The sequence below is a fragment of the Bombus huntii genome, unplaced genomic scaffold (assembly GCF_024542735.1).
Source record: "Bombus huntii isolate Logan2020A unplaced genomic scaffold, iyBomHunt1.1 ctg00000110.1, whole genome shotgun sequence".
Taxonomy (NCBI): Eukaryota; Metazoa; Arthropoda; class Insecta; order Hymenoptera; family Apidae; genus Bombus; species Bombus huntii.
Genome location: NW_026099363.1, coordinates 61,849 through 83,160, shown reverse-complemented (window position 1 = coordinate 83,160; position 21,312 = coordinate 61,849). Strand labels below are relative to the sequence as shown.

Here is a 21,312-nt window from a genome sequence, read left to right as displayed (position 1 = left end):
CGCGAAGTCCTGGGCAAAGCTAAAAAAGGCGTTGAGGAATGAGTTTGAAAATGTAGTAAGCGACCAACAGATACATGGCGAGTTATCCCATAGAAAGAAGAAAGCAGATGAGAGTCTGCAACAATATATGTATCACATGTGCGGGATTGCAAAACAAGGAAGGGTTGATACGCAATCCTTGATAGACTACATTATTCAAGGCATTCCCGACGAGGTCGCGAACAAGACTGTGCTATACGGAGCCAGGAATATCGAGCAATTAAAAGAGCGTTTCAGGCGCTACGAAGCGATAAAAAGAGATATGGAGATGAGGACGAAATTTGAGGAGCCGAAGAGTAACAGGGTAAAGCCGGTGGCGAAGCTGTCCGAAACCGAGAGGAACAAGGAACCCGGTCGATCTGGAGATGCGAGGAAGACGCGATGCTACAATTGCTTCAAATGTAGGGAGTACGGACACATCGCATCAAGTTGCGACAATTTGGGTGAGCCCTCAAAAAAAGTTTACAGCGTGTTTCGGTCGTTACAAACAAGGCGTGGTAAGGATGTTAAGATGGAAAATTTCAAATTGAGCGCGTTGATAGACACCGGTAGTGAGCTGACTCTAATGCGAGCAGATCAGCATGTGAAAATCGGAGCGCCCAGATTAAGTCGGGAAATCGTTGGATTTGGCGGTGTCGGTTCCGGAAGGAATTTTACGCTCGGGAAATTTTCCACGAACATTATTATAGACAATGAGTCGTACTGTATAACCATACACGTAGTTCCAGACACAGTGATGCAACATTCGCTTATTATTGGCGCAGACTTTTTGGACACTGTTGAAATAAGTATAAAAGGGGGAGAATCTTTTATTAGTAGAATAAAGGACGAAAATCCCGATGAGTGTCCGGAAGTCCTCAAGATAGATGTAGAGACACAGGCGAGTGAGATAGATTTGTCACACGTTAAGGACATGCAACATAGGCTAAAAAGAGATTTGAAGAGAACCAAAGCATTGCTAAGAGACGCTCAAACGATGCTGGAGAGATCGAAAGGTGACTCGACGGGTAAAGCAGCTTTACGACAGCTGAAGAACCAGTTAGAAGATGCAGAATGCGCTAGAGCAGTTGCAGTTAAAGCGAAACAGGCACCGGAGCAAGAACCGAATGAGACGCAGGCTTCGTTGCAGGAAGTACTGCGGCAACGTTCCGAAGCAGAAGATCGTGTTAATGTAGCTAGTCGCGAACGAACTGAGCTACTGTCGCAATTGGAAGAAAATAAAGAAGAGTTAGCAGAAGTTTTGAAGAAGTATCGGGCAGCTGTGCAGCAAGTGTCGGAGGAACGGAGAATAGTGGCAAGACACGTGGTGATTGGTAAAGTGGACCACGAGATGGTGTCCTCGTCGGATTCTTGCGGCCAGCAGGAGGACTTAGCGAACATCACGAGGAGGAAGAATCTGGCTAAACAACAGCAACAGGATGTTGTTGATGATATTTGCGAATTTACTGAGAAGGATAGCGTTGCGGATGTGAGGGTTGTTTCAAGTTTTCGGATAGACTCGAAGAGAGTGAATGCAAGGCGAACGAAAAGACAAGGGAAGTCGCACGTGCGGAATCCCTCCAATAATATCGATATACAGAGGATGTGGATGACGAGGACGACGATGGGATTGTCGAGGACACGATGAACGTGAAGACCTTCGAAAAAGAAGAGATCATAGTCTCGGTAGATGGTAAGTTGTTAACGTCTTCCATGTACGAACCGAGCCTACGAAAATGTCACGATGCTGCCACGACGATCAAAGCCCCTGACAAGAGTGAAATGGGTAAACAAACAACGGAGAGGAAGATAGAGGAAGAGCGAAAGAGGAGCAGTAGCATCGAGGACGAACAGGCCGCGGTGTTCCAAGAGGAACGAGATCAGCTGCGTGCGGACGCAAAGAGACGGATTGAGGAGATCCAAATCCGAAACAAGCGGGCGTATAACAGGAGACGCAAGAAGGCGACAGCATACAGGACGGGAGATCTAGTGGCAATCGAGAGGATGCAGAGGGGTCCCGGGCTAAAGCTGCATCCGAAGTTTCTTGGACCGTATCGGGTGATAAAAGTCCTGCGAAATGACCGATGCATAGTGCAGCGAGAGGGGGAGCACGAAGGGCCACGTACAACTTCCACGGCAGCCGATCACATGAAATGGTGGAATGCTGACGATAGTGATGTAAGTGCGAGCGGCGATGATGAGCACATCTGAGGGCAGATGTGATTGTCAGGAAAGGCCGATTGTAATATCGTAGAATAGCTTTGATTGGAGATCGGCTGAAAATAGAAAAACCGTGTACGTCGTGTTTCTGTGGTTCGTTTACATTTAAGAGTGCCTACGTGACTAAACTACGTGACGTAGTTGGTAGTTCTTACATAGGTATGAGGGAAACAATAGACAACGTTAGAAGAAGGACGGTTTCGCTATTCAAGGCGAATCGAAAAGTGTGCGTGTTGCGAGAATCAGAGTTGATCGAGACGTCGAAGCATAGAGTCGTTAGAATTGAGTTGCGAGTGTTGTCGAGTGTTAGAGTTGCTAGTGAGAGAGAGAGAGAGAGAGAGAGAGAGAGAGAGAGAGAGAGTTACCAAATAGTTGTCAAGTTATTTGTTGTAAATACGAGCGTTGCATTTAGTTTTCCTGTTAATCAAACATCGTTTCTCTGTCTAACTAATATCTGTATTTTCAATCCATTATTAATAAATTATAATTAATCGAACAAAATTACACCTTTAATATATTCCGATATTACATTACCGTGATGTAATATTTATCATGCTTATTTTGTACGTAAAACGAATCGTTGGAATATTCCCGAAGCTAACGAAGCATTTCCCAAAAGTTAAACCGAAGAGATTAACGCGAATAGTTAAGTGAAATTTTTCCATTAACTTGCTGACCAACCGGCAAATAAAAAATCATAAAAATTGTTTCAATGTGTTGAGGTCACGCATAACTTCTTTTTTCATTGACGATTACCAAACAGGTAAAATTTCGAAATTGTACGAAGGCCACGTGACCAGATCGTATTGGAATTTGAAGTGCATGGAAAAAGACAACTCGAAGTACAAACCTTGAGCTGTACTACTCGAAGTACAAACGTGAACTAATGGATGCAGAAAAGCAATTAACGCCAAACATCCGAACAGCATCTTGGAGCCCGTCATTGTTCTGAAATAAAAGAAGTGACGAATTAAAAAGACGCAGGACTAATAATAATAAAGGAAACTTAGTTCGTATTATAAATTGAATTTACATCAGAAAAGAAGCACGATCAAGCGAAACAGATCGTAGAAATGACAAATATCATCGATATACGTTTCAGTGTAATTTCACTTTTGAAAATTATTTAGTTTAATACGATCGTATTCATCGCTCCGAAACTTTCATTGTGCTGCAATTTGTGCTGCGTCTTTTTAATTTCTCTATCTTTCTGTGTTTTCGGAAAAATTACTTGAAAGATTAAGAATTGCTTGCCTTATTTTATTTTCGATTAGTTAGGATTTGATTATTCCAGGTAAGGTTTATTATTTATAACAGGTTTTATCACTTGTTTATTATTTAGGAGTTTGTTATTTTAGGATTAGTACCTTTTAGGATTTCTTATCCTTCGAGTTTCTGTTTCAGATATCTAGGTCTATTTCAAGATGTTTTATTACATTAGGATTATTTATTCGATTAAGATAATTTAAGAGTTTCACAATGTACAAAGAAATAATCGCGTGAAATTTAGATTTATGCTTTAAACGTATTAAACACGCGGTAATTTCAATGTCTATAGCCTCGAACGTGTTCTGATTAGTTGTGTCATTGTCTGTGACATTGAAATCACAAAAATCCATTGCAAGTGTGCTGTCATGCAATGTGGATGTAATTGGGTTTTTTGGGGTTAGGTTGGGGTTAGGTTGTATCATCTGATTTGTACAGTACTATTTTAACGCAAGGACAGGAAAGTTATTATATATTTCCCGTCCATTATTTGAATCGTTGTGAAGTGTAACGAATTATATTCGATTCGAGGAGATGTTAATGAATTAGCCATTTCATATGTAATTACATGGAAATAAAAATCATTGCAAAAGTAATTGATCTAATGACAACGGAATTTCCAATATTTTTTTGTTTCGTCACCTCTTTTTCGTAATATATCTTTTATAGGTACGTGATTTATTAATCGTTCGAATGGAAATAATTATTCGTATAATATTCAAACGATTCTAGCCATAAAATAAATTAAAACGATACCTGTCAATGATATGCAATCTGCGTATGACGTCAACCTCGATCTATGCTTATACAAGAAATTTTATCAATCAATGACTAGATATACAATAATCAAATATTATAAAATTTCCTGAAAACCTTTAGGTGTTAATATCTTTAATATTTGCAAGTTATTGTTTAGCGCTAATTAGTTAGAATGTAACAAGTGGTGTACCAGAATTGAGATAATTAAGCCACACGAACAATCTTATTTAGATCTTTTTAATTTTTTAATTCTCTTTTGCTCTAATACTTCGTAAAATTAATCTTCATTAGCTACTACACTTCATAGAATAACAAGAGATAATTTTTCTTATATAACGTTTCATTCATAAAATCTATCATTAAAGTATATCTTCATAAAAATATCATTCCATACTAACGGTATATTTGGTGTCATACGAGATAACAGTTACCAGTGATGACATATGTAACTTTATAAAGATATCTCGTTTTATTATATATTAAAAGAATGTACTCATTGCTGCTATATTTCAGATGAAAAAAAGGCGGCAACGATTTTACAGTAAAATCGTTCGTTTACAACTGATTCATTTACATTTCATGATAATACTGTGCATTCTGAATATGCTATGATTTGGTTTAAAATAATAAATAGTCCATTCTTGCATACTATTGCTCCAGCTTTACTTGTATTTTCGATATTGGTATAAATAGAAAGACAATTAATGTCGTTCGAGTCTATTTTCGGATCATTTATATTACGTTTAATCCATATAGTTATCATATGAGACATAGTATCGTAAAATTTGGAAGAATAAAACGTTCGTACAGGAAGTACATTTTATAAGAACTCCAACAAATCTGCGTGTGCACCTAAAATACAAACTGATAGTGATAGTGATTGTTCATAAGTTTATATACATTATCTAATGTCAATCGAAGGTATCAATTCTTTTTCTCCATAAGAGTACTTTTTCATTTATATGTGTTCAAAAATACATGTGTTCAACCGTGAAGCATATGTCACCTACAACGAAAAAGAGTTTTCCTATACTTAATATTTCCTTTATATACCTATGAAAGTCTATTCTTCGCGTAGTATGAAATTATGAATAAATCTGGAATATTGTTCAATCTGAAAAGAAAAATAACTTATTGACATCATTCATTGATACGAGATTCAGAATGTTTGTTTTGTCTTGCAGAAAAAGAAGGCAGCCCTCCCTTTCTTTTAATGTGAAATAGAAAGCGAAAATTTGAAAACAGATTTTTTGGAAATTTACTTGCAAATATCGTTTTCAATATCGTGATTTTCTTCCCAATGGTACTGTACTTTCAAATTTTCCAGTATCCCTCTAAAAACAAAAAGTCGAACCTCGTTATTGTTAACGTAGGCATTACAAGGAAGCGAAGTATTAGAAAGCAGCTCCTTTTTATTATGGATTTCTCTATAATCATGTAAATAAGAAATTCCGGAAATTTTTTCCTCAAGAATTTAATTCTTGTGTTTTGATTGATAATTATTACACTGCATACTAACTTTTCGCATACTGTTCGCGTCTAACAGTTTCCTAATAATAACTACTTCAAAATTACATATGTTCTTGCACGAATTCAAAAGTACGTATGATACAATTACAATTGATTCTAAAATAATAATTATTTAAAGATATTAAGATACTAATTAAACGTTTCACTGTATTTCAAAATCTGGAACAACAAATTTTTATTTATAAAAAATGAAACTGTCTTTATATATTCTTTGTCATGATGCTATTTCTTATTACCGTGTCGACATTTTTTAAAATTCATTTTGTTATCTCTACGCAATAGGAAAATTCATATACTGCTTAATATTTTTTGCATATTATCCATCCACCGCATGATATCTTCTGAAAAATCAAAATATTAATGTTATATTATTACAATGCTTCTTAAATATCAATTTTTGACAAATTTGAAATCCAATATATTTTGCACAATTATTATTTATCAAAAAATTCCAAGTTAGTAACTTTCTTTTCAAATGGCAAATAACATATACTTTGACTTACCTGTAAGTTTTTGTTCCTAATCATCATTTCCTCTTATAGAACATCATTATTGTTCTTATAATTACTACCAGTGTCATAGATATTGTAGTGGCTACAACTGAATTAATAGAAAATGATAAATAACTGTGTATAACACTAACACATAATTGTGTATAACAATGACACATAACTTTTACTTACATATCTGTCGATAAGGGATTACTTACTGTGATATCCTGTTGATGTTTCTTAAGGCACTTGATTAGGTGCGATACGGTATCATTCCTTATGGTATACTGTAGATAAGTATTTTAGAAAATAACAAGAATAAATCTAAATTATTCAGAGGTTCCAGTTTCGGCTTAGACATAAATACAGGACCATTTGCAAAGAAGAAAGGGTGCGTTTCTACAGCCTCGTTATAGTAACCATGAATACCAATCTCTGAATTACTGGTTACTAAACATAAATATCCTATAAAATTTAATATATTTCTTTAATTTTTAATACATACATGAGTTAGTAGTTCTAAATTATGAATCATCCTACCTGTGATATTACGCTTTTCCTTATAATATCATCACTCGAGTGAACAACATTAAGATCATGTAAACCATGTCATCCTATCTTACTGTGAAGATACTTAGTTATGTTATCTAACATTATAAAAATATCATCAAATTCAAGTCCTTTTATTCACATCACATGGCCACGACGATCTGGTTCTTCGTTATATAATGTTCTAAAATTTGTCGTATATATAGGATGTACAAACCGTGATATCAAGGTATCAGTTCTTCCTTCCCAAGGGACAGTTTCATTAAAATTCTGATAGAATTAAAAATTAATTATTAATATTCTAACAATCATATATGTTAAATACGTTATAGTCAACGATATATACCTGAGCGAATGTAGGGGTGATTCCTTGATAATTATAAATGTCATCAGCCCACATCATTGTGCCACTTCTTTGTACTCCAGCCTCTAGATTAACAGCCTAAACAAACATACGAAATTTTATAGAAGCTGTACAAAATATAGTATATATGCGCAATATTGAAGCGTTCAAGGGGATATAAAGGTAATGTACATCACATACACGTGTACTCTCATGCAACAAAATACAATTAGATTTAATAGTATAAGCTCTTTTATTCATCATAATAGATTGGAAATTTAAGTGTCTTACGAGGGTGAGTAAAAAGTTACCCGCTCTGTCGGTGTAGAATTTATTTTAAGCAATTGTCAAAAAAGACATACATCATTTTTTGACATAATCACTCGATTTCTGTATACACTTTGTCCATTTGCCGAAGGACCTTTGTATTTTCTCATTAAAAAATGTTTTGGGCTGAGCTGCGAACCACGAATGCATCGTCGTCTTCACCTTTTCATCAGCTTTTTCGGCATCCATCTCGCACAAACTTTTTAAAATCCAAATCTGTCGTGCACTATTGCATAAGCAGAGCCGTGGCTGATTTGCAAATGATTTGCCACATTATCCAGTGTCACTCGTCTATTCCATAGAGCATAAGTTCATGAGCACGTTCAATGTTGTCATCGTGGATGTGGACGGGCGTCCAGCTGTTTTTTCATAACACTCGTGCGATCTTCTTTGAACTTTTGTGCCCATTCAAACACACTTCGTGACAAAACACTTTCTCCATAATGTGCATTAAATCTTTGATAAATATAGGCATCAAACATAACCTCCGACCACAAGAAACGAATCACAGCATCCTGCACTGTTTTCCTGCAAATCACCATTGCAAAGCGCCATTACTCGCGCAACGGTCACAAACGAATTGACGTAACACAAAGAAACCTGCGCAGCAGCACTGAACAGATATTGACGTCATACGAAGAGTGCAGATGGATCAATACGGTCGACAGAAGTTTTAACTATCTGGAGTGCGGATAAATTTTTACTGAGAGTCGTATAGGAATCTATAATCTGTAAGTACACCTTTGGCTGAATGGAAATTTCTCTTACATATAGTCAAAAATGCTGAAACTGTGTATTGAATTGGAAAGTGATAAAAAATAAGTGAAGTTTCGAGGTTGCATGTGATTGCATGAGTACACAGGACGTTTTTAGCGAATAAAAAATAATTTTGAAAGACACGAGACTTATCTTGTATTTTATGCACTCTCTGTGTCCGAATTTCCAGAAGCTCTCTATCTTATGAAGTGTTTTAGATTAGCCGGAAAATTTTGTACGTACGTACAAGAAGTATACGATCTAAGTGGAATATTCCATTATTCTCTTGATACAACAGAAACGAAATTTACAGAACTTCTCAGAAAGTTGGTTTATTATTACCAAATTTATAGAATTAATATACGTTTATCATCTTTACATACCTAAGTCGTGGAGGTTTATCGTGCGTAAAAAATTAGTGTCGTTTCAAAGTTACATTTCGTACATTTTAAGCCTATAATTTGTAACGTACAAAACAATGTAAATTTGAGCTGTTTCTTATCTCCACAATAAGAAAATCCAACTTTACGTTTTTTATCTAATTAATATACAAAATAAATTGTGAATTGATTCGAGAATATAGGATTTCCCCATTTTCATGATTATCGTGATTTTTGTATAAATATATTTTTTAAGATACTAATAATTAGGTACTTATAAATTAGTATTATCAATTATTTTGCATTTATAATTCCGCCTCTAGTATAAGTGTTAATTGAAAACTAACTTTATGTTTCAAAAAGTACTAGCAAAGTCGTTGAGTAACAAGCCACTGATGCTAACACAAATAGCATTGTCGTAATTAAATATTTCTAAATATTCATTTTTCATTTTGAACCTGTAGAAACAATTTATTATATATACTATTAGCTAAGTAATTGCATATTTAATTAAGTCGAAATATAAAACTTAGTTATTTTAATAATTTAAAAAATAAAAAACTGACAAACATTTCAATTTAATTTATGGTTGGAACAAAAGACAGTTATTCTTCATTAATTGAAATATTGCAATGCAGAGTACTTTCCAAAATACGCCGAGAGTATTCCTGATGGTGAAACGAGCGTTGCTTCATCGAACGCAGCTAAAGAAAACAACATCTATGTAGTTGGTGGTACGATGCCTGAAATAGAGGGCGCTAAATTGTACAATACCTGTACTATTTGGGGTCCCGATGGAACTTTGATAGCAAAACACCGAAAGGTAAGTAATATATTCCTTTATGGCTTTGAATTTGAAAATATTGGGGTGAAGAAAGTGACTCTATCTAGGAATAATTTAGGAATATACATATGTACATACGTATACTATAACCAATTCTATAATTTACGGTTTATAAAATACGAAAACACAATAAGAAAATCCAACTTTACGTTTTTTACACAATGATATTTATGGAACAGTAATATCATATTATTGCATCGCTTGGAGAATGAAGTCAAGGTACGATGTGACCCTAGTGTAAACGCTGGGATACCCAGCTGTGCCGCACTTATAAGCATAAGACACAATACCTATTAAATACGAGGTTAATTCATGTTGTATCAGCAGTGGTCCGCCGCGGTCAGCCTGAAAGGATCGTTAAATTTTTAATCAAAGATACTGAAATATATCGATCGAATTGTATTGAAATTATACTTATATACAGTAATAATCTTCTATTGATTTGTGTATTGAAATACTCCAATTTATAACGTACATGTTATATGTATTTTGAGCAAAACTAAGATTAGAAGGAAATTAGATTAAATACCATAACGAGGTGTGAGAAGTGGGCAAAACTATTAAATTGTGTTTATCTATTATTTTTAATGTTTAAGACGTCGATTTGATGTTAATTCGAATCGACGTGTCTTCAGATACCGTATAGTTTGTAGTAACTCTGTAACTTAATTACCGTACAAGAATCCTCTCCACCCTGAGCATGTTCGGCGCATATTATACCATCAGTGATATCAGGTGCATTAGGAAATTTGGAATAAGCTATTTTGCATTCGGCGTTCTTAATCACTGGCATTTGTACTTCCATTAATGCATTACGTCGTGGTCGTCCTACGAAGAAAATAAGAAAGATATTTAAGACTGGAACTATTTAATTTTATTATAAAATTGATATCACTTACTATATCTTAATGCTCCCCATCCAGCAACAAGGGGGTTATAGCCGACGAAGTTGATCTTTCGTAGGGGCTCTTTCGTACAAATGGGATATACGTACCCTGAAAAATAAAAAAATAAATGAAAATGCAGGAAACGAATGACCAAAAGTATGAGAAAGAATTATACACGCTTTATGACACAATATATGTGTACAGTAAGAAATTTCAGGATATGATACTTCAGTAATACTCAATAGCATATATATATATATATATTTGAGGACTTACTCGAAAATGGCACCTCCTCCACCAATCTAAGAATGACAATATTATGATTGTGTATGTTTTCTATTCCATCCATATGTGCACAATGTGCTGCGGTCAAAACATGCCTAGCCGATATCAGGGAACCTCCGCACTTCCATAGTGGTTTGTCTGGGTTTCGGGGATTACGAAAACCTAATGCAGCGATCCATGGCCAAGCGCCTAAAATGCAATAGTCATAGTTGTGAATATACATAATTTGTTCTCACATAACGGGTAACAACGATTATTACCTATTCGATATTCGATCATACAGCAGACGATAAGTACATACGTACAAATACTCTGAAATAGAGATTTGATAAAGACAGAAATTAAATTTTTATTCCAGTGGAATACAAATTATTAAATAATTCTATATAATTTCTATTTGAACTATACTGAACTATAAAGTTCAAACGTGTAATTTCTGCCCTGACAGTTTTTGATCTCTATCCATATTATTACTCCTATATCAATTTTTTATTTCAAGCAAAAAGATACTCTTCCTAACATGAAGTAAAAGAAAGAAATAATTCAAGTTAATAAGTAAAGTTACTACCGATAAAATCATAGCATTATTATTTAGTCTAATTGAAATGTACATTGATGTGCTGTTTAATGCCTTTAAAGTTCATTCTTTGCAGTAAATGGCTTATTATTAATCGGAAAGAAAGACATAAAACGTACCAAGTTCAGCTGGTTTACCATCGACCACCCTGGTATGAGAGACGTTGCTAAAACCACAGTATGGTGGTCGCAAAGCCTTATACTTATACACAGTTTTTATTAAAATTTCTCTCTTCTCTTTGTTTGGATCGTTCGGACAGCAAACGATCGTAACATTGCCCTGGTATCTGCACACTGATCGTCTATAAAAATCGGTGGCTGTACGGTACTGTATCTGCCATATTTCTTGCAGAGGTTTACATTTTCTGTAGTCAAGGCACCTGCCTTCTTGATTGTCCGGTGTGGTACATTCTGGATCAAACAATTTTAAAACATTTATACAGTTCAAAGATGCGTAAGAAAGCGACACCGATTACTCAACTTTCGAAGTAAAAGGCCGATCAAGTCCACCGGATTGCCCTACAGACACGTATTAATCCGTAAGAGTTAGTCATCATGTTGATAATAATTATCTAAAGAAACTTTTCACGTGAAAATATAAAATTTTAATTGATTAGATATTGTGTTAGCCATACTTAAGAAAGAAAATGAAAATGAATGAAATGAAAGAAAAGGACTACCTTCAACCTCATTTTTTAAATAAACACTTTGTCAGTTTTTCGGTAAATAAATTCTTAGGAATTCAGGACAGTTTTTAGTGAATCATTTTGTTTCGACCGTTCGCGGAGAGACGCGATCGCGAGATAGCACGTCAACGAGAGTTGTAAGTTCCCATTACGATTAAATAATCGACGCCACGAACTGATCGATCCCCTTATTTCGATTATGATAATAAGGGTAGTTCAATGAAATTCCACAGAATTAACACAAATAAATTAATGTTTATTTCAACAACTTATTAACTAGAAAGATATAAATGGAACAAAAAAAATGTAACTGCGTTTTGGTTGATAAGTAATGCGCGACATACCACATGTGTTGACGGTTCGACTTCTCGAAAAGTTCTGAACGCCTTTCGATTTTTTTCGTTTTTTCTGGAAGGCGACCCCCACTACGTTCGGATCACGCCACATTCTTTTACTGCGAGGTAAAATACGGGCCACGAGTCGACGTTTCTGGAAGTCGCCCTGCTTAATGAACCATGCGCTTGCCACTACAATGTTTGTTTGCCGGGCAGACACGACGATCCGTCTGCGACATTATAGTGCCGCGATCGATAGTTAAGAATATGACCTATGGTAAGCCGCATGGCGTAACATTCTCCCCCCGTTGAGAGGGTACCGATCAAACTAGGGAGGTGTGGTTGAAGTTCCCATCTTATTTCGTCTCGGTGGCTAGTTGTTCGGGTTTCTCGAGATCGGGTTGAATTGGCAGTGGGACAAGCCTTTTGACGCCCCGATCCAAAATGCTCTTTGCCGTCTGAACTGTAGCTGTCCGGATGACACCATCGGCGCCTGGATGAATCTTGATAACTCGGCCCAGAGGCCAATGCATGGAGGGAACGTTGTCCTCTCTGAGGATGACGATTGTGCCCTTTTGGATGCTGTGTCCACCCTTGCTCCATTTATTGCGGTTGGTTAGCTCGTTCAAATACTCCTTATGCCAGCGGTTCCAAAAATGTTGTTTAAGCTGTTGGATATGCTGCCATTTGGAGAGTCGGTTCGATGGAATGTCCCTGAAATCTCGATCACGTAAGCACATTAATGAATCGCCAATGAGGAAATGTCCGGGAGTGAGGGCTAGGAGATCATTTGGATCGGTGGAGATAGAAGTTAGAGGGCGGGAATTGAGGACTGCTTCTATTTCTATGATAAGAGTATTACGGTGTTAAGCTCATATGTTTCTGTTTCTCCACTCGCGCTGCGCCATAATATCCTTTGATATTTCCGATCCTCTGGTCGTACGAGGAATTGCCGATACATTTTCTCGATGTCGCCAGTGAGTACGTACTGATGAGCGCGGAATCTAATTAATATGCAAAATAAATTGTGAATTGATTCGAGAATATAGGATTTCCCCATTTTCATGATTATCGTGATTTTTGTATAAATATATTTTTTAAGATACTAATAATTAGGTACTTATAAATTAGTATTATCAATTATTTTGCATTTATAATTCCGCCTCTAGTATAAGTGTTAATTGAAAACTAACTTTATGTTTGAAAAAGTACTAGCAAAGTCGTTGAGTAACAAGCCACTGATGCTAACACAAATAGCATTGTCGTAATTAAATATTTCTAAATATTCATTTTTCATTTTGAACCTGTAGAAACAATTTATTATATATACTATTAGCTAAGTAATTGCATATTTAATTAAGTCGAAATATAAAACTTAGTTATTTTAATAATTTAAAAAATAAAAAACTGACAAACATTTCAATTTAATTTATGGTTGGAACAAAAGACAGTTATTTTTCATTAATTGAAATATTGCAATGCAGAGTACTTTCCAAAATACGCCGAGAGTATTCCTGATGGTGAAACGAGCGTTGCTTCATCGAACGCAGCTAAAGAAAACAACATCTATGTAGTTGGTGGTACGATGCCTGAAATAGGGGGCGATAAATTGTACAATACCTGTACTATTTGGGGTCCCGATGGAACTTTGATAGCAAAACACCGAAAGGTAAGTAATATATTCCTTTATGGCTTTGAATTTGAAAATATTGGGGCGAAGAAAGTGACTCTATCTAGGAATAATTTAGGAATATACATATGTACATACGTATACTATAACCAATTCTATAATTTACGGTTTATAAAATACGTTATGATACGGGAAACGCCCATTTTTGTTGTAATGTGTTTGTGTTGTATAAATTTTTCACATACTTAAAATATTATTATACTTATTTTTTCTCCTTTTTAAACATTATTAAATGATAGGATTTTTTAATAAAAGAAAGTGATAAAAACGCTGTCAGTTATTAAATAAAAAATAATTAAAGTTTAGGAGTTGGTAACTTTGATATTAAATTACAAAAGTTGCAGCAATAGAATTAGCGACTACATTTTTATGTTATTAGGTACATCTATTCGACATCGACATTCCTAATAAGATTACTTTTCGAGAGAGTGATTCACTCAGTCCTGGTAACTCCCTAACGACGTTCGATGTGAAGGGCTGCAAAATAGGTATTGGCATTTGCTATGATATTAGATTCGAGGAAATGGCACGCATTTATCGGAACAAAGGTACAGTAACTTAATCGATCAATACTTAACTAGCAAAAAATTAAATATCTTTCTTAAATATATTCTATATAAAATTAATATAATCTGTAACTCTGTATAAAAAGAAGCTTAATTTAAAAAACCAGTATATTTGCTGAAAATGAAACAAATAAAAGAATTAAAAGCACAATAAGAGGACTGTCCTCGCATATTCAGAAATGATGGAATGTGAACCGTGCAACTACGAAGTTAATTGGTATTCGGTGGCTTCATATTTCCTGCTTCTCTGGGTTAGGTTGCCAAATGCTGATATATCCAGCGGCATTCAATATGACCACTGGACCACTGCACTGGTCATTACTTCAGCGTTTCAGAGCGAATGATAATCAATTATACGTTGCCTGCATATCACCGGCTCGTGTTCCTTAAGCAAGTTACGTCGCATGGGGACATACACAGTTGACCAATCCCTGGGGAAAGATTCTTTACGATTTGGAAACTCAAGAGAATATGGCAGTCACCGATATCGGTAATTTACAGCTTAAAATTAAAAGCGAGAGATCCATGATGTAATTAATTTTTAGTCTCGTTAATTTATCGATTTAGCCATCTTCCTCTGTATTTGTTGAATTTATTAGTAAGCATTACTTATTACTTCGTATGTTTCTTTTTTCTATCAGATCTAAAAGTTGTTGAGGAAGTAAGGGCTCAGATACCTACATTTTCTCAGAGACGTACAGATTTGTACGACACTGTCTGTAAGAAGGAGTAACTCTACACTAAAACAGAAAATGTTTTTTTATAATATTTCTACTACGATATCCTTTTTTTGTGAATTATTACTAATTTCTTATCATTTGTACTAAATGAATGACTCAATTAAGAAAACCAAAACGTTATAAATAATAATCTGTATATCTTGTGTATCAACATGTAATTGGATATTATAATAATATAGGAATGCTATAATAATATAGGATAATAATATAGGAGAATAGTAATATAGAAAAAAACTACATGCTTTTAAACACCTTTAATATCGATCACATAAATTGTTATAATTCACAATGATTACGCATACATAAAAGACCCCTTGATAGTAAAATTTACGATCAAAAGGCAATTACGTATCGTTTAACAACATTTAATTTATAACACCTTTTAAACATTTAGACAGATTAACACATAACACTTCTTATATAGAAACATCAATTCGAAGTTATCAGCTTGGAGAAATTGGTCGATTAATACCTGTAGATTGTCTGTCTCGATGAAAGACTTAAAGAGAGCAAAAACATGATAATGCCGCTAATATAATATTCCTTCTTTCTTGTATCTGTCTGCCTCTCAGGTCGTTTTACTAATTACAATAAGTAATTTCGCCTTCTTTGCGCTCTCTTTTAACGCATTCGAGACCGAAAGAAATTCATATCAGTCAGTAGGCAAGGGTATAATATACATATTTTATATATAACTTACGTAGTAATGTATATATCATGTTAATTTCATATTTTTTTCAATATAGAATTATTATATATATATATTTAACTGTACATAATACATTATAGAATAACATAGTATATAATTTTATATTTTAAAAATATGAGGCATACTATTTAAGATTGTCATCGATTTAAAATCAAAGTATGAAAAGGATACCCTGGAGAGAGTAAAACACAGAATCATTCTAACTAAACATTCAAATCGTAGCGACACCTAGGTATCGTCTTACAATTAAATCTCGGTCTCGAATGGATTAAAATGAAATACATACTTGCAGCTTCAACATCTTCAATATCGAGGAGATTCAAACTTTACAAATAAATGTAAATTGCGATGTAAAACAAAGCGATGTAAAAAGGGAAAAGGAGGAAAGAAGGAACAGGGAAGCAAAGAGAAGAAACGAATTTTTCATTTTCTCGAAACTGGATCAAGTTTCAGGAAGGCCATCCAAGTAATTGATGTCCTCTGTACTTATTTGTTAATCATGCGCGGAATCAGAACGATTCGACCTCGTTCCAAAGCAAATCGTTACTAGAGTAGAGACGGGAATTAATAATTCGTGTCAATTGTTCGATCGTGTTCACAAATTCAAATGCGGTTGAGTAGCGGAAACCATTTATAACACGTCCCATACAGCGTAGATCGCATACACGTCTTAGGATGTATTTTTGGTACTTATATATACTCTATATATATTCTTACTCTATATATACTTATATGTACTCTATGTATATTCTCTATCTTATATATACCATAAAATATTTCGTGAAATCGCGTATTCGTGTCTAATGTCAGGGATTCTCTTTCCATAAGTCTGCGTTTTCTATATTATCTTTCTTCCTTATCAGTAGGCATTCTCACAATTTGTGATTAATACTGCTCGTACAGGAATGTTAGGTTTTTGACGTTGTAAAATTTCACGTGAAATAATAATGCCTATATATTGACTAATTTATCAATTAATTAAATCCGTGTATATCAAGTTTTCTATAATTTAGTACTTTCGTGTAACTACAGAAATTTGATGCAATATAAAACTTGATTAAAACAGCGATTCATTAGGAAACGAGAATAATGATGCAAATATTTTTTGTAGCCATTATATAGGATTTCGATTGCATAATTAATCAGTATCAACTTACCAATCTTTAACTGAAGAATGTGAAGAAGGGCTGGCGGTATATAGACCGCAATTATGATCGTTTTCATGTAAATTGCCAAGCTGCTGTACATGTTTGTTATTCGTAAAAAGTTGCGATGACAAGCGGAAAGAAATAAACAATCCAAAAGTATCTGCAACAGAAATCAGAATACACTCAGAATACACGTTTTCGCATGGTTGGATCAATTTCGCGTGGGACTAACCTGATTGAACCTAACGCGGGATAATTGCTCAACTCACGACCTTAACCAGCCCGCTTGATTCTCTGTAAATGCTTGAAATTGACGCTTGGATTCTTTCCAGATTAACTAGCTTTGCCCCTCCCTCCCTTTATCTATTTTTTTAGATCAACTTAGAATGGATCGAACAAAGGCACAAAAGAATTCGAAGAAAACAACAACTTATTATCCAAATTGTTCATCGAGGGTAATCAATGCTGTATACTTCCTAGAATTAGGATGAATAGGGATTTGGAGAAACCCACCGGCCATGTCCAGAATAATAAAATATCTCGCTTTTGCAATCTCGCGACTTGATCCGCAGTGAGGGGTAAAGGATACCGATCCGCGACCGTATATTTATTTAGTTCTCGAAAATCTACCTATCATCTATCTGAACCATTGTTCGTCTTCACGAGTAACACGGGGCTCGCGAACGGTGAATTACTAGGCTTTATGATTTTTGGCTGTAATTAAGTCGCTTGTTCTATCACGTACTACTCTGCGCTCGCGAAGTCTATTAGGACTCCTTGTACGGCGATGTTAGGATCAATTAATTGTACTTCTAACTGTCCTGTATTTTTTTTGTACGAGTACGTAGGGAACCCGTAACGGATGAATCTCTGAATTTTCGAAAAGAAAGATTAATCGACTTTTATCACTACCACGTACCTCATTGTCAACTTCATTGACATCGATCTCGTTTTCAGCGGTTTTATTACGGGCATGAATTATTTTTGTTTTACACATAGCGAGGCTAGTTTGTGTAATATTACGTCAAGATCTTGGCTTAAAATTTGACGAGCAATCGCGATATCGTATTTTTAAATAACTATCAGTCAGGACATGAAAAATTTATCTCTAACCACTAAAAAGAAAAGAAAAGAAAAGAAAAGAAAAGAAAAGAAAAGAAAAGAAAAGAAAAGAAGAAAGATAATATGTTGTGGCAGTCTAAGTCGATCTAAGAAAATAGATAAAGGGAGGGAGGGGCAAAGCTAGTTAATCTGGAAAGAATCCAAGCGTCAATTTCAAGCATTTACAGAGAATCACTATTGAAAGTTCAAAGGCCGACTAGTGAGCTTCATCCTATCTCATTTTTTAATCAGGCGATGGATCGACGAATCGTATTGATTTCGAGGATTATTATAGTTCTGTGGGGATTTTAAAGCGTGGTTTGTCTAATCTTGTCTCGTTAGCTACAGACTCTTTGGCGAGCAGCCTGAAACTTGATCCAGTTTCGAGAAAATGAAAAATTCGTTTTTCCTCTTTGCTTCCCTGTTCCTTCTTTCCTCCTTTTTCCCTTTTTACATCGCGTTAAGACCCGTTAAATAATATTGACTGCCGTGGACGCTGGCTGAGAAGTGCACTTTATAACTAGCTTTAAAATCACTGACGTCGACGAGGACAAAGGTAAGTTAGAGGGTCATTTATCTGAGCTGGTGTTATTCCGCTGTACAAACTATTTCCGGCCAGTACCTTTTATGTACTTTCGCTTCCGCTAACAAGCAACGCGCCATGTCCATCACTGTTCTATTATACCTTTCCGCTGTCCCGTTTAATTCATGTACGTATGTTGGGCAATTATTTATTCTTATACCTTTATCCCTAGCAAATTTATAAATTCGATTATTTAAATATTCTTTACCATTATCGCATCTTAATATTTTTAACCTCTTGCCCGTTAAATTTTCGGCTTCATTTACGAACTGTACGAAAGAATCAAAGACCTCATCTTTTGATTTTATACAATAGATCCTAGCTATTTTACTATAATCATCGATAAATGAAATGAAATATTTTTCTCCATTGAATCCGGTAGTCTTAAAGGGACCACATACGTCCGTATGAATAATTTCCATTATTTCCCTAGCCTTAGTTCGATTATTTTTGAAAGGTAAGTTATGCATTTTGCTTTCTATACACACCCTACATTTCAAAAGTTCCTTTTCAAATTCATTCGGTATGCCAGTCACTAGCTGCTCTTTACCCAAAATCTCTAAATATTTAAAATTTACGTGTCCTAGCATCCTATGCCATCTTTCCTTTTTACTCATACCACTACGTTCGGCGCTGTTTACTAAGTGCTTCTTCCCTTTCAATATACTTTTTATTCTATATGTCCCATTCTCTTTGAACGCTACAGCTGTAAGTATATTATCCTCATCTATTACTTTCGCAATATTTCGTTTGGAAATAACCGTATTCTTATTGTCTGTTAGTTTACCTAAACTAATCAAATTTGCGGACATTTCTTTCGCGTAAAATACTTTCCTCATATTTATTTTATTTTGTTTTCCGAATGCTTCAAAATAACTTATAACATTCCCAACTTTTGTCGCTTTTATCGGTCTATTATCGCCTAAATATATATTTACCGGTTCTTTTAGGTCGATAGATTTATCGAAATAATTTATATTATTAATTATGTGATCGGTACAACCGCTATCTAATAGCCACACTATTTCGTTCTTACTTATTTCATTCGTCTCACTGCTGTTTGCTGCGTGCGCCGTTGCTGTCCATATGCCTGCTCTTGAGTTTCCATGCTCGCCCGTGCCGGTTCTTGATTGACGATGAAAGTTTCCACGTCCTCTGCTCGTATTGCCTTTGTTCTCTCTTCCTCTGTTTCGACCACGTGTTGGCCCATGCCAATAGCCGTTACTGCTTCCCGCTTGGACGCCATTTTGACACTCTCTCGCAAAGTGTCCTAATCTTCCACATCTGAAGCATCCTTCCTTTTTTGCAGAAAAGGCGTTGGTTTGCCTTTCTCCTCGATTGGATTTATTTTTCTTCTCTGCTATTTCTATTTTATTTTTCACATACGCTACCGTTTGATTCTCTTCTTTCAATGCGTCTATTATGTCCGCTATGTAGCTGTATTCTTCGGGTAACGTATTCAGCATGTAATTCAGCTTTTCCCTCTCACTTACTTGTGCGCCCGCACTTTTTAATTCATTTATTAATTTTTCGAAATCGTTAAAGAATGATGCTGAATCAGTGTAGTTCTCCAGTCTTATGTTTTCCAATCTCCTTCTGCATACGATCTGCAGTGCCGTCGACTCTTTCAAGTACATTTCATCGAACCTTTTTATTATATCATACGCCGTTTTTCCTTCCCTAACATACTCCAATTGTCTGTTCGATATTGCACTATAAATTATATTTATCGCCTTCAAATCCTTTTTGTCCCAGTCTTCATCGTCTCTTTCGTTCTTCATTCTAGTTGTAACAACCTCGCATTCCTTATATTTGAGAAACATCGTGATTCTTTGCTTCCACATTCCATAATCCTCACCATCGAATATAGGTATCATGATTTCCGATCTCTCCATTTTAATTGATTCTTCTTTTTTTTTCTTTTCTTACTCAAGCGTTCCTACGTGCTCGAAGTATATTTTGTTCCTCTGAAAGTTTTTTTTTCTTTACTGAAAACTCACTCGCAAGATCGTAACCACGCACTAAATATCTTGCAAAACTAGTAACCACGCTCTGCTACCATGTTAAGGAAATTCGAGGATTTGGGAATACAAATAATTGACTATATTTCCCACGCAACAGTTATACATCTATATTACACTCTGAAGAACGTCTTGCACGCACGCTTGTCGCCAACCGACTATCCTAGATTCTTCTAACATCTGGCAACAGTCTTTTGTCTCCACTAAGACCTTGACGCCCTCTGGCCCTTACACACACACTCTCATGTACAGTGTAAATGTATCACTTCCCTAACACAATTATCCCGCGTTAGGTTCAATCAGGTTAGTCCCACGCGAAATTGATCCAACCATGCGAAAACGAGTGTATTCTGATTTCTATTGCAGATACTTCTGGATTGTCTATTTCTTTCCGCTTGTCATAGCAACTTTTTACGAATAACAAACATGTACAGCAGCTTGGCAATTTACATGAAAACGATCGTAATTGCGGTCTATATACCGCCAGCCCTTCTTCACATTC

The 21,312-nt window shown here is 35.3% G+C and overlaps 1 protein-coding gene and 2 long non-coding RNA genes across 7 annotated transcripts in view; 1 reads left to right on the top strand and 2 right to left on the bottom strand.

Moving 5' to 3' along the window:
- The window catches only part of LOC126877002 (venom serine protease Bi-VSP-like), a 164,793-nt gene that overhangs the window by 127,988 nt on the left and 15,493 nt on the right, over positions 1-21,312 (bottom strand). Inside the window, exons 1-5 of one of the 5 annotated variants that reach the window (XM_050639866.1) lie at positions 12,262-12,366; positions 10,647-10,844; positions 10,383-10,478; positions 10,157-10,311; positions 9,645-9,828 (exon numbers count right to left, since the gene is read on the bottom strand). The exons of 1 other annotated variant lie outside the window; for it this stretch is intronic. In XM_050639866.1, the coding sequence (XP_050495823.1) occupies positions 9,673-9,828; positions 10,157-10,311; positions 10,383-10,478; positions 10,647-10,844; positions 12,262-12,364 (708 nt within the window). In that variant the 5' untranslated portion in view covers positions 12,365-12,366 and the 3' untranslated portion in view covers positions 9,645-9,672. Of the gene's footprint in view, positions 1-9,644; positions 9,829-10,156; positions 10,312-10,382; positions 10,479-10,646; positions 10,845-10,915; positions 11,048-11,351; positions 11,659-12,261; positions 12,367-21,312 lie in introns of those variants that run through there. 3 more of the 5 variants (XM_050639867.1, XR_007694672.1, XR_007694670.1) reach the window with 3 other exon arrangements.
- Positions 6,885-7,624, bottom strand: LOC126877018 (uncharacterized). The gene is made up of 3 exons (XR_007694686.1): positions 7,488-7,624; positions 7,180-7,275; positions 6,885-7,103 (listed from the first exon to the last, which is right to left on the bottom strand). It is a non-coding gene; the product is annotated as an uncharacterized LOC126877018 (long non-coding RNA).
- Positions 14,850-16,673, top strand: LOC126877019 (uncharacterized). Its single transcript, XR_007694687.1, has 2 exons — positions 14,850-14,998; positions 15,150-16,673. It is a non-coding gene; the product is annotated as an uncharacterized LOC126877019 (long non-coding RNA).